General features: G+C 37.3%; 3 protein-coding genes across 3 annotated transcripts in view; 2 read left to right on the top strand and 1 right to left on the bottom strand.

Annotated features, from left to right (window-relative positions):
* Positions 1–474: 474 nt before the first annotated feature.
* Positions 475–2574, top strand: LOC143352242 (uncharacterized). Its single transcript, XM_076784572.1, has 2 exons — positions 475–1067; positions 1149–2574. Exon 2 carries the CDS (start codon positions 1466–1468, stop codon positions 2489–2491), a length of 1026 nt encoding a protein of 341 aa, XP_076640687.1. The 5' UTR covers positions 475–1067; positions 1149–1465; the 3' UTR covers positions 2492–2574.
* A 1053-nt stretch (positions 2575–3627) lies between these two features.
* LOC143352459 (transmembrane protein 70 homolog, mitochondrial) lies at positions 3628–6304 on the top strand. Its single transcript, XM_076784966.1, has 3 exons — positions 3628–3870; positions 4063–4419; positions 4676–6304. The coding sequence occupies exons 1-3, from the start codon at positions 3757–3759 to the stop codon at positions 4892–4894; spliced, it is 690 nt and encodes a 229-aa protein (XP_076641081.1). The 5' UTR covers positions 3628–3756; the 3' UTR covers positions 4895–6304.
* Positions 4898–15544, bottom strand: part of LOC143352449 (uncharacterized) — a 31617-nt gene continuing 20970 nt past the window's right edge. Inside the window, exons 4-8 of the mRNA XM_076784949.1 lie at positions 12017–12150; positions 9480–9986; positions 7758–8819; positions 7223–7678; positions 4898–7010 (exon numbers count right to left, since the gene is read on the bottom strand). Of these exons, the coding sequence (XP_076641064.1) occupies positions 6831–7010; positions 7223–7678; positions 7758–8819; positions 9480–9986; positions 12017–12150 (2339 nt within the window). The 3' untranslated portion in view covers positions 4898–6830. The remainder of the gene's footprint in view (positions 7011–7222; positions 7679–7757; positions 8820–9479; positions 9987–12016; positions 12151–15544) is intronic.

Below are 15544 nucleotides of genomic sequence, written 5' to 3'. Positions count from 1 at the left end.
TGTAATCCACACTTCAGAATGGATGATTTATCGAAACTTGGAACAGAACTGAACTACTATTTATCGAAACGAATGATTATTTGCGCTACCTCATTCTTAACCCTTCGAGAGCCAACTAACGAAACTATTTTTATTTTCTCATCGAATTCTCTCAGTTTGTTCCAAATCGAATTTAGCTAGATTAAAATTCGGCGAAATGTATCTTAAGGCCTTGACATTTTAATATGGAGGAGCAAGTGAACGATTCCCGATTGAAACTCCTAAAAATTTTAATTTCAACTCAGCCATCCAAGATACAATAGACTCTTTAATTTAGGAGACAAGAGAGTCATCTTTCGTTTTTAAATGGAATTATACAGAGTGTTCGACTACAGGTGGGAGAAAATTTAAGGGATGGTCCTCCATGACAATATAAGTCGAAAATGAAGAATAAAAAAATTGCGATTTTGGCATCGTCTTTTAGTTATTAACAATTAAAATTCCGCCTAAAATGCGACAACCCGACCAACAGAGGTATACATTGCGTACGTCATAGAAGCGCGCGACAGTCACGTATCAAGTGACAGATACATCCTTACCTTACGATCAACAATAAATAACGGGAAATATTTTATTTCAACAAAATATTCTTTGTACCCTTTATTTGTTAATGTATTATTAGGTATACAAATTAATTCATAGTCCTTTCTTCTCGAATTTGTTGATTATTTATAAACCGTCATCTTATAAATAATTATTGAATCTTCAGATCGGCGGATAAGAGGTTTCAATGTAAAATAATGTTACTACTGATCGATAGAGAGGGCCATGAATTAAAATTTGTACACCTACGATTATTGCCTTGATATTTTTATACGTAAATTCTTTTTGAAATTACGTCTAACTTCACAAAAAATATTAAAAGTATACAGAAAGCTTCCAAAGGAACGTAAGAAGACCAATAACAAGGGTCACAGCGACGCACAATTTCGTATACGAGTTCAATCCATTCGCAACATCGAAAACGAGTTCCCCTAACGTGAACATACCGAAGGGAAGTGTAAATTTGTCCAACGTTGGTCAAGGAGGTATGACGAAACTAAAACACAGAATACATACATAAAAGAAATGAATTTGCATAACATATTTAAATCATTGTATTGTTCCAGATAACTTTATACAAAATCACAGCAGTGTTCACGATCATACCTCCACGACATTACCAAAATTGCAATTTCGATCCGGTTCAGCGTCAGTCAATCCAGAGAAGGAGGATTTTGCAAATTGTAAGAAGAATACGAATTTGCCTAACATAACATGTCAAGAAGCAGAAACGAATCAGCGATCGATGAAAAATCGTAGTAGACGTAAGATTTTTAATTCGCATTCTTTATAACTTCTTTATGTTCATGCAGAATTATGCAATTTCCGTGTCCCCGTCAGTGGTATACTTATCAATAGGCTAACTGTTCATTATTGTTTCACAATGTACAAAAATTGCTTTTGCTTTGAAGGGAAACGAAATCTCATTAGCGACATAGATCATGAAGTGGAAAAGGTGAAATCTGACTGGCAGTCATTGAGGTCGCACAATGGAGACTCCAGAACCAAAACTTTCATATCCAGCTCAAAGACGAAAAAGTTATACAACACACTGGAGGATATGACACGAGAGATAGAGCGGATTCAAAAATCATACTTGGAACCAAAATCGAATCAGTATTTGCAACGAGGCACAATGAAGGTATTAGAAGCCTCTGAATCAGCATTTCAGGAAAGAGCAGATAAAATCAAAGATGCACTGTTTCCAAGGGCAACAACTAAATCTACTAACAGGAAATCAATCGATAATAGTACAAAAAATGCTCTTTGGACGCACGGATCTTACGCAAACTTATCGACAGAGAAATACTTGGGTAGCAGCTCTCTGCTAGCAAATAAACAATGTCAAAGAAGTAAGCCTGTTGTCAGGCCAAGCAGCAAGTCGACGCCAAATTTTAAGAAAGGGAACTTATGCGATGTTCCGTTGAAATCGCAGAAATCTGAAATCGACAATTATTTGGAAAGTTACATTACGAATGCGGAACAAAATTTTAGAAATGGTGAATCCAGGTCTAAAGAGGTGCTTCCATCTCCAGATGATATAACAGAAATAATAAAGAAGATGAATATACAATCTTTTGATATGTTTGATGTCACAGATGACAAAGATATATTAGAGAGCGTAAGAAGAGGTAAAAGTATCAAGGAAGAGATTTGTACGCAAACAACGCACGAGCTTGCTGAGAATATTCAAATTTCAGAGGAGTTTAACAGAGACAAATTATCCCCAAAGGCAAATAATAAGACATTACATTCTGATAGTTCAATTCAAGCAGGAACCCAAGCCGAAAGTAGTTCTTTTATAGAAATGAGCTTGCAAGCACTGAATGCTGATATTCCCGAAAATGTGTTATCTCGTGTACTTCGGTCCGAATTTCTGAAGAAAGATGTATTACTGAAGCCTATGTAGCATTAAAAATTAAAAACAAAATTCAAATGCAAAATATTTGAGAATGAGCGAATTGTTAATATTTATTTTCATTAAAGTATTATATTTTTCTGAGGGTCCTTAAATACGAGTGACTTTTTTCCGTGATGACGATCGGGATTTATCAAGCAGAGAGGAAATTAGAGTGATCACGCTCGGGATTTTAGTGTCCCCACTTTTTTGCATCATCTTTTTAGCCTGGACCAGAACCTGCATCATCTTTTTAGCCTGTATTAGAAGCTGCATCGTCTTTTAGGCCCTTGTGTTAAGGTGGACCAGGGAAGTCTTAAATGACCGTTGGTCCACCTTAGGCTAGCTAAAGGTGGACCAAAGTCGGCCAGTGATGTCCAGTGCAGTTCTGGACGATCCCTGGTCAACTGGAAGGTAGGAATAAGTGGGCCGGGGTGGTCAAGGTGGGCCTGGGCAGCTCTCGATCGCCGTGATAGTAATTGTTGATAAATTTGTTATTTCTGGCTGTTTAATGTTTATAACAATTTCTTTTGGTAATGATATCAATAAGCACTCTTTTGACCATCTTGCCATCTAATTAATTAGTAAAAATAAATTATAGAACTCGAGATACGGAATAACTTTTAAGCCATGAATATTCGCACGCAGTAATTTATCGTACACAATTCACTGTTAAATTGATTATTTCTGGCTGTGTAATGTTTACAACTTCTTTTTCCAATGATGTCGACAAGCACTCCTTTGACCATGTAGCCATCTAATTTCTTAGTAAAGGTAGGTAATAGAATTCAAGGTACAGAATAACTTTTAAACCATGAACATTCTTTCGGTATTTCATTTGTTATTTCTGGCTGTCTTTTGGTAATGACGTCGACAAGCACTCGACCATGTTGCCACCTAATTTCTTAGAAAAGGTAGGTAATAGAATTCAAGGTACAGAATAACTTTTATTCTCACGGTATTTCATTTCGTGCGACACGAAACAGCATAAGATGAGATGACTGAACTGGCCTATTCCTACATCTCGTCTGCAGGTTCTGGTCCAGGCTAAAAATTAGACTAGGGGACAGCACTATACCGGGGACACTAAAATCCCGGGCGTGAGCACTCTCATTTCCTCTCTGGTATTTTATTGTTTCACGTCCACGGGGCTCTAGACAATCAGAACTGTTCAGGGTCTAAAACATATGAGTGTAAATACGGGTATGTAGATAATAGATGTCTAACAGTGTATGTGCAAGTTTATATAATAATATAGACACTCACAATTCTCAACAATGTCTTTAATATTTCGAAATTACATTTCGATCCAAAGAACGATATACTTACAAAAATTCGCATCACAAGGACGTACTATTACACCTTCTCTATGCAGCATTGGTAATATTAAGGTTAGACTACTTCTTTTTAATTAACGAATTTAAGGTGATAGAGAATTGAATTTAGATATCATAAGTTTAAGCCAACTTTTTCATTACTTTTAAATGTATTATTTACGATATCACTGCATGTCATTAACAAAAGCGTAATTTTTTCTAGATAACCTATTAGTATTTTTAATGTATGCAATTTTGTTACCCTAGAAACTGACTGGAACTTTTCAAGTCAAATATGTACACACAGAGAACAATGATAAAACAGACGAAGTACATATATATACAGGAAAGTCGAAGGGGCCTCTTCGTAATGTTAAAGCTTTATCTTTAACAACTACATGCGCAACTATAGCAGTTCAGCCAACTGTTTATATGAAATGTATGGAACTAGATCGCCCAGCAATATCATTGGGACTATTGTTTATTGTTTCCCTCTATACTATATGTACTCCATTATTGATACACTATATTATTGGAAAGAAATACGTAATTGATATGTATTATAATTCTAAAAAGGACAGATATATTGCAGAGACATACAATATACTTCTGAAACGACGAAAGGTATTTATAACACTTTTCTAAATTTTTTCTCTCCGCATCTCATAAGGAGATAAGAAAGGGAAGGAAAGGGAATTCGCAAAGAAATTGATTGTTCAGGCACATACAGTTGAGTCACATGTATTCTTACTATTCGCCGAGAAGATTACCATTACTACTTCTGGTGTATCGCCAGAAATTCGCTCCCCTTACCACTGTGCCGTCCTGGGTCTCTTCTCACAACACACAGACTATACTTCAATTATATTAAATGTTTCAGGTTGAATTTACAGAGGATGATGTGAATGTGCCTGATGTAACTGGACCATTTACAACTTGTTACGTAAAAGGAAAACCACTGTTCTTTAATGAATCGGGATTTCCAGATCTAGTATATTACCATAGAATCATGGGAAACTACAAGCCAATAGATTTTCACTTGAACCATAATGTAGAAAAAATTAGGACACTACCAAATAGTCAAGAGAAGCGAAATTAATAATTTTAAGTCTGAACAATTTTATTTATTACACACCTTCCGAATTTAAAACTACTTTAATACATTATTTAAAATCTATTATAAGTATCTAGGTACAAAATATATACAATACATTGTTATGTCGACATTATGGACTGAAAAAATACAGTACCAAATGATAACAACACAAAATGGATGCATCGCATAATGTTTAAACATCACCTTCATAGGTATTATTATACATTCTCTCCAAAAATATTGTGTTGATATAGAAGGTTGTACACAAAGTTCTGCCTCGAATAAAATTGTTAAATTAGATTTAATAAAACAACAAACACATTTTTTGCACAATAAAATAAATATATCACTTGAGGAACTTTAAAAATGACACTTTCGAATTTAATTCAATCAATAACTATAATTACTAGTTAAACAATTGGTTCATGATTGTTTAATTTAATTTTTTACTTTCTGTGAATAGAAAAAACCTTTTATACCAACATAATGCAATCTGAAAAAGAAGTATGCCATGAACAATTTAAAAAAAAAATAATAAATCTATAAATGCAATTGGGTAGCCTAATTAGAGAGTCAAGTTGTCTCCTAAACAGTCTCAAGATATACTAACAGTTTTAAGAACAATTAATTAATAATTAAAAACCGTAAAAGAGTAGCGAATACGTTATGAGAGAGATCACAGATTATAGTCGTTACCTTCGAAATAATTCCAAGCAGGCACGCACGCACTGACAGGCACACAATTAGAACACGATCGATCACTGTACACATTTTCACATCTACAAGTGCATTATTGGAAGTAGATTGAATGGCCAAATCAAGTATCATTGGATCCTACGTTTTCGTGAATGAGTACTCGGTTTCATAGAAGCCATTCTAAAAACTCATCATTGTGTCTTCCACGCCAATATACCCCAACCGAACTATACATCAAAATGCAATCATACGTTTCAGTAAGATTAATTCGAAACAGAAGTGTCAATCTTCGATTCAAGAATATTGATCGCATAAAAAAAAATAGATAAACATGATAGTACCGGAAATTATATGGTTTTTGCATTTTTAGAAATTAGACCCGATTTGTCCCACTAATCTTGGAGCTTGCTAAAGTTCAAATCATCTGAGTTTATACTAACATACGATCACTTAATTTAAACCAGAGAAATAGTCATAACAATTTTACAAAGTTTTGCTAAAAATAACACCTATAAATTATCGAAAACTGGCACCACCAATCGGCAGTGAAACTTAGCAGAAAGATCCAGAGAGATATCCCTTAAAATAATGCCCCACAAAATTTTTAGCGAATTAGATATAGTGTCTGGATACGTATTTAGGGAGGCCCTAGGTGTACCTCAGGACTTCCTATACAATAGAAAAATCATAAAAGTCGAACAAAATATGATATCTAATGTCCAAGCTGCAATATGCGGAAGAGAGCGTACAAAAACATTACACTCTCCTTAAAATATTTAATGAAGAAAGGGAAGTAATTAGAGTCCCAAATTAATCTAATCTGCTATCCAAAATTTACGAACAGCTAGATAAATCAGAAGAACTTAGATTGATAACTTCGGACGCAACAAAATTAGCATCTTGGATATTTTTTTTTCTCAGTATACATATATGCTTATGCTGAACATTATGAAGGGTATATCTCCTTGGATCCTGACGAAAATATGAAGCTCATCGATGACCCAGGTCTAGATGATGCCCTTGGGACGTTGCAAGACCGATGTTAAGTTTAGCATTCAGTGTTGTATGTTTTAAGTAAACTAAATTTAAACCGCGCCACTGTTACTTTTCGTGTGCGAGAACATGTGAACCATTCAGACGTTAAAGAATGAACACTTTCGCGTTTTGTTCGGGACAGTAGAGATTGAAAATGAGCAAAATCGTATGAGCAGTTAGACCAAGCCAGCCAATCAGTCACTATTCACTAAGCCGGGAGTAAATCGAAATCATCCGAAACATGAACCATCGGTACATGCATGTCTTCTATTTGCGGTGTTGCTTTGAATTCACATAGTCCAACTTCCTTCAGCTTCCATTCCCAATCCATTCTTTGTACTGCGTGCAACGATTCGGCTTCGTTATGATGTCTAAGTAACATAGCTTCCTAAAATGACATTCCATTGTAATTCATCGCCGTTTTGTTAACATTTTGATGTATGACGCCATTTTAAACCAATAGGCAGGAATTGCTTATCAGTTGGTTTTTACGTAATATATCTTAATCTAACCTGAATAATCAAAGACACTGTGCGAAATAACGAATGTCGACCCGATTAATCAGGTCACATTAAATATTTTAATCAGAAACATTTTTACCTTGATTTTTTCCCATTTATCATCCACATCTTGCAACCAACTCAAAAATAGTCTGCCGTTGTATCGACTCCTCGCGTTTCTATCTTTCTCTTCTTGCTCGGGCGTAATAACGTTATAAACCTCTTCATCTTTTAATATAGTACAAACAGAGAAAGGAAGAGACTGGTTGGCAAGAGCTCTGGCAGCTCTGCCGTGTACTCTAAGAATTTCTTGTTCCACTGACAAAACTAATTTCTCCTTTTCAACAACATGTTGCATTCTAAGCCGATATCTTTCTTTTTCTTGTTCGACATATAAATCTTTCATGGCGCCTTGTAATCCGACCGGAGGATTAACGTTCGGCTCTTTATTCGCATTCCCGGCTAACACGTATGTACAACGATTCATTAAATAGTCTTTGAAACCCTGAGGTGGTTTTGGTTGGACTGGAAAAAGGCCTTTTCTTCTTCGCTCAATCTAAAATAAGAAAAGTTATTATTACTCCGCAATATATAAATAAATGAATAAAATCATGTTCGAATTCGTGAAATCATACCTGTTTCCGAATATTAAGAAACAATTGATAACAATTGGTAATGGGCTGATCATGTGGATGTACTTCTGGACCCGCATTGGTAGTTTCAGAAGTTTCATTGGACGCAGCTGTAGCGGCTTGCTGTGCTTCTTTATTAGGTTTCATTTTTCTTTTTCTAGGATGAAGCTCAACAGGTGGTGCCGGGGTACCTACATTCGACGTTGTTGACGAAGTAGTTGTAGACGTGCTTTCCGAACTCTCTACATTGCTATCCTTCTGACTTTTCCCACTAGTATCAGCATTCTTCTCGGACTTCTCCATCATGATGTTGGTTTTTAAATTAGTACTATTATTCGAGGTTTCCACTGTACTAGACTTGTTAGATTCGGTACCAGCCACTTCAGGCGTTGGCGAATGATGCCGTTGTTGCGGCGATGAGTTATTCGAACGATCCGTCGAAACAGTTACAGGTAAGGGGGACGAGTTAGGATAGTTCCCGCTACCGGTGGAGGCAGATGTTTCTTTCAAAGTTGACGAGCCATTACTACCGTTACTAGATCTATGCGAACTTCTAAGCACTCTCTGATGATGCGTCGATCTTTCCTCTCCGTGCAAAGCTCCGCTGAAATCTTTTTTGTCCTCGTTCTTTGTATTGTTCCCACTTTCCGTAGGACTCGTCGTGCCACTCGCAGACTGACTCTGATCTTTATCCGTTGAATCGTTGCTATTAGAACTTGCCACTACGTACGGTAGCTGGTGACTTCTGTTGGACGTACTTTTCCCATTTCTATTCCCCTGTTCTTGCTCGGACGTACTACTTTGTGGGATAACTATCTTCAAAGGTGGTACTTTAGGTGCTGAAGCGGAGTCAGAACCTTTCGATCTATCGTCTTCGCCATCAGACTCGGGCGGTGCCGGTGTGGTTGTTTTAGTGTTCGTTGTTGAACCAGAAGGATTCGAAGGCTTTGGACTACTCGCCATCGAAGCGGTACTTGGACTTTTCCTATCTGCGCTAATGGAAGTTGTATTCTGATTGCTCTTACCAGAAGTTGCTCCAGACCCCTGTTTACCGGATTTTGTGCACTGCAATAAGAAACAGAACTGTTATAGTTATTACGATTTAGTATCTTATTTCCTATAGCAACATTTCTCAACCTACGAACCGCGATATTGGTGCTTGCTGTTACTCTTACACCAAAGCAAAGAAAATTACTAATTTGTAGAAGCTTTCAAGTTCAAGAACTCGATGAGGCTATCACCTTATAGTTACAATATTTATTCATTTTTTAAAATTTTCATATCTTTAAAAATTGCAGGTAGATGTACTTGAAATTTGTATGTTGATCTTCAATAATTGTCTAAGTTTCCATATAAAACAAGTCCCATGTGTAACACTTCTAAACATTTTTTGAAAACCCTTCTCAAAGTTAAATTGTCATAAATATTACAGAATTTGTTTCATGGATTAAACAATGCTTAGGAAATAATTAAATAATCAAACTTGTTATTTCATGCTCTACAATCGGTTCTTAGAATAATTGGTTTCACTTTGAATTTATGAATTTTGTTTTCAGAGTGATGTGTCCCCGTAGATATTTTTTCACAAAATTTCAAAAATGTAATATTAACCACGAAAAATGGGTTTCCAGCCCACTGTGCTGCGGTGCCATTACAAACAAGCGTGTTGAATCAAGAAATAACGAGATTGAGAAACAATGCTGCCCTATAGTAAACGATGCATACCTTTTCCCCTGAATTGGCAGTGTTCCTGCCAGTGCTCTGCCTTCCAGTTGTTGTGTTTTTCAAGTTCTCCTTCACAGGCTCCGAGTCCTTGCGTTTCTTTCTGCGGTTCTCTTCGTCCTGTTCCTCGGCGTTGTCGCCCTCAAAGGCACGCTTGGACGAAGGTGACGCCGAAACAGTAGCAGCATCGTCAGCAGGAATCGACGTTGTTGTTGTCTCGCTGGAAGATGTCGTCGAGCCACCGGTGGTAGATGCATTGTTGCTCCCGCTTTGGTTTCCCTGACCGCTGGTAGACTTGCTACCATCTTTATCCTTTTCAGGATTAGGATTCGGCGAAGAACTTGCGCCTCGCACAGGTGTCGGTTCCTTTGAGCTTTTGAATTCGTAGACGTCACCATTGTCGTTCGCTGCTGATGATGTGTTCCCAGACGTGCCGGAACCCGAGACAGCGTTCACGGTCCCCGACGAGACGTTTGACGTCTTCATTGAAGTTTCCATCTGACCTTGATTCTGCAATTATCAATGTTTCATGTTATAATTGTTTTTGTGATAGACTTGCTGAACTGGCAAACTTTGCTCACGAAGAATACACATGTAGCAGAAAATACACGTTTGCCCTACTCACACAGATTGTTTCAACTTTACGCGAAACGATTTTATTCACGGTATGCACACAAGAACGCGATGCGTATTAGCGCGAAGATAATCGGCAATCTGAATCAAACCGGATCGGCTCTGTCAGCTATTCTATGCGAAAATGCGGAAAATCGGCTAACGACTCGTCACGTCGCTGACGGAAAAGTAATGAGCTCCGGCCGCTGTTTTCGAAGGGCTATTACACGGCTGTAGAGAGGGATTAGGGGAAGGGGGCTCGAGTGGGGGAAAACGGACCGTAAATGGTCTGTTTTCGCTAGCGGAAAATTATTGGGCCCGTGCGAATTTGGCTACCTGCGAGAGCCAGGTTCGCACTTAACCTCGAGGAAAATCCAAGAAAGTCGGAACCTGTTAATCCGCAGGTATATGCAGGGGAACGACCTGGCCCTTGCAACCCTTAGCACTCCAAGCTATTCTCATTCAGAAACCAAACATTTCTTCCGACCTAGAATATTTCCGATTTAGGTGATTTTTTTCATTTTATGCATACGAAACTGATGCAATACCTCATACAATATTTAAATTTTTAGTAATACAAATTTTATGAAATACAAACAAATTTAGCAATGTAAATAATATTTTTAATAATGGTATAGCAATTGTTAGTAGCGTGTCTGAGAGTCGTCATTCGAGTGCCAAGGATTAATTATTGTATAGAGAAATATCCTATTATACATTCTGCTAATGCATAAAGACAAACGAGGAATGCTGAAACTTTGAAAATATGTAAACAATATACAAGGTGGAGCGCGTAACTGGGACCATTTCGATTACTGTAGGAATAATGATTTTAGTGAAAAACGTTATTTCGAAAGACGTTATTTGACGTGATTGATTTTTTTGTACGGGGCTGCGTAGAGGACATGCGAAGGTCATATTTGTTTTTTAAAATTAAATCATATATTTTTTATCAGGTTAGTCGCTATATTGTTTACATTTTTAGATATTTCAACGTCATCTTTAATTGTTTCAAAACGGAAGCCATCAAAGGATTATGACTAGACCGCGGTCCTTTATGCAAAATTAAAATTGTCTGCGTCAGTTGCAAGAGACAGGAGCCAGATAGACATTTAATTCTTACTTTAATTATTTTAACAAGCTGCAAATAATAGATAGGCACTCTTAAATCATTTTAACCTTTCTACTATTTTATAAACCGCGCCTACATACACTGGTTCACGAAAGCATTCGAACGCCCTTTAAAACAGTATAAATTTTTTTAAATTGGACAAAACGACCTGGCTTTTTTCTGAGCTATTAGAAGAATTGGTTTACCGAATGACGTGCAAAAAAGATTTTGAGAAAATTGCAATTGCTAAAAAAGGTTTCTAAAACTTTTTTTTAAAGTTTAAAATATGCGTTTTGTAAATCTATGTCATACACATGCTGAAAATTTCATTGAAATCGACTAATATACGCACGAGCTACAGATACATAGTTAAAAGTGGTGAAAATCGTAGTTTTTCACGACTTTTGGTCAGTTTCTACTTAAAATCCAGAGATTCTAACATCTTTCGATGCGTCCCGTTTTTATCTGCGTCAAACGATTTTGATGAAATGTTCAGCATGTGCACAACTAACATAGATCTACAAAACGCATATATTAAATTTTCATCGCAGGCTCAAATGAAAAACTCTTGGAAAGTGTCTTTTTCATTTTCCCTTATAATTCCTAGCGATTGCAATGTTTTTCAAAATCTTGTTTGCACGCCATTCGGTAAACCAGTTCTTCTAATTGCTCAGAAAAAAGTCAGCTCGTTTGGTCCAATTTGAAAAAAGTGATACTGTTTCAAAGGGCGTGTTCGAATACTTTCGCGAGCCAGCGCACGTATGTTTTCCATAAACGCGCAAAATCCGCAGTGTAATTATGACGAAAGAATGCGTACCTGTGCGTTCATGCTGCCCTGACGGGAGTTGGCAGTGCTCCCTCCTTTCTTTTCATCCCTTGCTCCTCGCACCTGGTTGAGTCGAAGCGTCACCCTCGGCGAGCTTCCAGACTGCCCGGTTCCCGATCTGTCAACTGCGGGGAACAAAACACTAGTTAATTGCAAGAACAACGACCGAATGCCGGGGAACGAGATTCCACGGAACCAGTGTACTCTTCTGGCACACAGAGGTGAGACAGAGGACGAAACGAGCCGGCAAGAAAGAGAAAGAGTGATTAGAGGAGGAGGGGAGGGAATATTCGAAGAGGGGAGGACAAAGAAAGATTCGCAAGGGAATGAGCCGTTTGGTTGCGATCATCGGCGGGTATAGTCCTTAATCACGAGGTTCCTGGGAGAACAAGTTCCCTCCGGGTAGCTCGGCGAAGAAGCGAGAACCCTGAATCGCGATCGATACTTTTACTCGGTCTTTTGTTGGCCGATCGCATTACAGGAAACCGTGTCATTAAACTCTTTATTCGCGTCGCTACAATGTGCCGCTACCTGACCGGGGCTCGCGGATTGAAAGCATTGCGACCCAGCCTCATAAACGTCTTGCTTACCTGAGCTATTAACTCACAGTTCTACCAGTCCGCGACAATACTATAAGACATCACTTAAAACGAAATAATTATGTGTTATATGAAAGAACTTCGTCGTCTTCCATGCAGAGTGTTATTAGTTACTTCTGGAGACGTCGTTTAACGCAGTGTTTTCGTTAGTATTTCTAAGAATTTGAATGTAACACCAACTTACCTTTTATTAGCTGCGACAAAACTATAAGACAGGTAATGTTTTTGTAAAAAATTAACACGTACAGCTTATTTTTATCGGTTGTTAATATTTTGTGTTGCCACCTTTATTTTTTAGGACATGTAACATTCTTTTTGGAATAGATTTATACAAGTTTTTAATCGTTTTTTTGCTTAATTTTTTTCCATACCATTTCAACGCAGTTATTCAATTGTTCTACAGTGGTACACTGGTTTCCTTTAGAATACACCTCCCTGGCTAGTATTCCCCAAAGGTTTTCAATGATATTTAAGTCGGGAGATCTCGCTGGCCATGATAAAACGTCTATTTCCTTATTTTTAAAGAAGGCCTGTACTATCTTTGCTGAATGCACAGCTACATTGCCTTGTTGGAAAATGTATTTTTGGTTGGCTATGGACTGAGCATGTTTTGACAAGTGCTTATCAATAACATCTATGTATTTCCTGCTGTTTATTTTTATGGAAATAAATTCAATTTCAGTTCTTCCATGTTATCCTATAGCCACCCAAATCATTATTCCTTCTCCACCCATTTGTCGCCTTTGCAGTGTCAATTCCTCTTTTCTTAAATCGTGAAAATAATAATTTAGATTATCGGGGCCATCTAAAGTAAACCGTTTCCCGTCAGAAAAAATTACTTTCCTTCATTTCATACGCCAATGCATGCGTTGTTCTGGAAATTCTAATCTGGCTTCTTTATGACGGTTAGTTAGCGGCGGTCTTTTCAAAATATTACGCCTTTCTAAATTATTTGAAGCCTTTATTATTCGTTGTACTGTCCTGACACTTGTTTTTATACCAGTTTCTGTCGCAATTTGTCGTGCCTCCTAGATTCTTTTTACCATAGTTTTCACTATTTTTTAAATAATTATAAACTACACAACGGTTTCTTTCAAGAATTTCAGAAATTTTTGCCACTGAATGATCTTCATTTCGCAAATTATTGATAATTTTAATCTCTGTTTCATTTAACTTTTTTCCTCGTGGCATTTTGTATGATCACAAATATTGCAAGTTGGTTAATATTTTTCAGGTTTTACTTAAATTATTTACTTCAATTACTGACACATTGGAAGAATATTTCATTGATGATCTTTTTGCTTTCACTGTTTGCGAGCAACTGTCTTATAGATTTGTCGCGGCTAACAAGAGGTCAAGCTTGTGTAGCTTTCAAGTTCATAGAAATTCTAACGAAAACAGTGCGTGGAACGACGTCCGCAGAAGTAAATAATAACACTCTGCATGAAAGACAATGAAATTCTTTCATATAATACATATATATTTCGTTTAAGTGATGTATATAGGGTAAAGGTTCCCAAATTTGTTTGTCCTAACGCATAATTTCCGAAGAAACATTGATTTCAGCGCCCCTTTGGAAATCTACCTTTGTTAAACAGACAACAGATGCAGTAACAATATTTCGTTCTTTTATGTATTCACAATTCCTGTGGACCGTGCTGGTAGACGGGAACAAAGGTGTATACGAGGCAAACATTTTTTAAATGTTAAAGCCTCCCTAATTATTTAAAATTGAGATTGAAATGTTGATTAATGAGAGAACGTCTTTAACACGTTGACTGCCATGTCACCCATATGTGGGTGACGGAATTGTTTATCCAGGTTTTAAAATGAATTTTTACGTTGATACATTCATCGTACCAAATTTGATTAGGATCTGTGAAATGCAAGGAAGTTGGAGGACAACTCAATATCATACATTTAATTTCTTTCCATTTTTATTTCATTAAAAAACTTACTTTGATTTTATGGAATTTTTGAGGTTTCTAGTTTGGCAGTCAAAGTGTCAAAGGCGATTAAAATTAAAAGTCTGTCATTTTACACTGAAAATGAACGTTTAAAAACGGGCGATCTAATAATATCAACGATGTAAAACGACGGCGAGCAAGAATATTCTTGTAAATATAATAGCTTTACGCGTCTACACGCGAATCCTTTGAGTGTACAGAAATAGCCCAAGGGGCGATGACATGGATGACAGATTGTAAAACATGTCACAAGATGTAGGCAGTTATTGGACAAACTAACAGCTACCGCCCACCGCCACGCATCTGGGCATGAAGCCCACAACGAGGCAGCCCAAAAAGGGCCTAACCCGGACCCAAGGAGATCGCGCGACAAGCAGACCTGTTTCGTTGCATCTTGAGATTTATGGTACATCAATAGTTATCGAGCTTTAAAGATGGAACTGGCCAAGGAATACATGGTGTTCCAGTTCCGAAACGATTAATTGTCTACGACAAAAATCAGGAGTATAAGAATGACCGTAGTTGCAGTAATTAAGTAGAGGAAATCAAAGGGGCTGTTCGAAATTTTCCTGTTAATTACTGTTTCGTATCGTCATGAAAAATCACCACCTAAAATTGTCTCCCATCTCAATCAAATATCGAATGCACGATTGTTCTAAATTCCGGATAGAATTTCGTAACACTTTGATGTTTGCAATACACGTTTCAAACGGTCTATTAATACGTGAATGAATTTAGTGACTTGGACAGCTCATTCCGGGAGGTTCTAGGATGTCGTGCAATATTGAAAGCGGAGGTTGACGCAAGCTCTGCTCGATCAATATGTAATTGAATCTCCGAGTTAACACGACGTCATCGTAATTTCAGAATTCAAATCAATACGCGGTCGAACCGTACACGCGTCAATGAGACGTCAAGAAGGCTTTAACTGTACCTAATAGGCACTGTTATTA

This window comes from Halictus rubicundus, chromosome 3, assembly GCF_050948215.1.
Source record: "Halictus rubicundus isolate RS-2024b chromosome 3, iyHalRubi1_principal, whole genome shotgun sequence".
In the NCBI taxonomy this organism is placed as follows: Eukaryota; Metazoa; Arthropoda; class Insecta; order Hymenoptera; family Halictidae; genus Halictus; species Halictus rubicundus.
The sequence above is the reverse complement of the archived record's forward strand: the minus strand, read 5'-3'. Positions and strand labels throughout refer to the sequence as shown.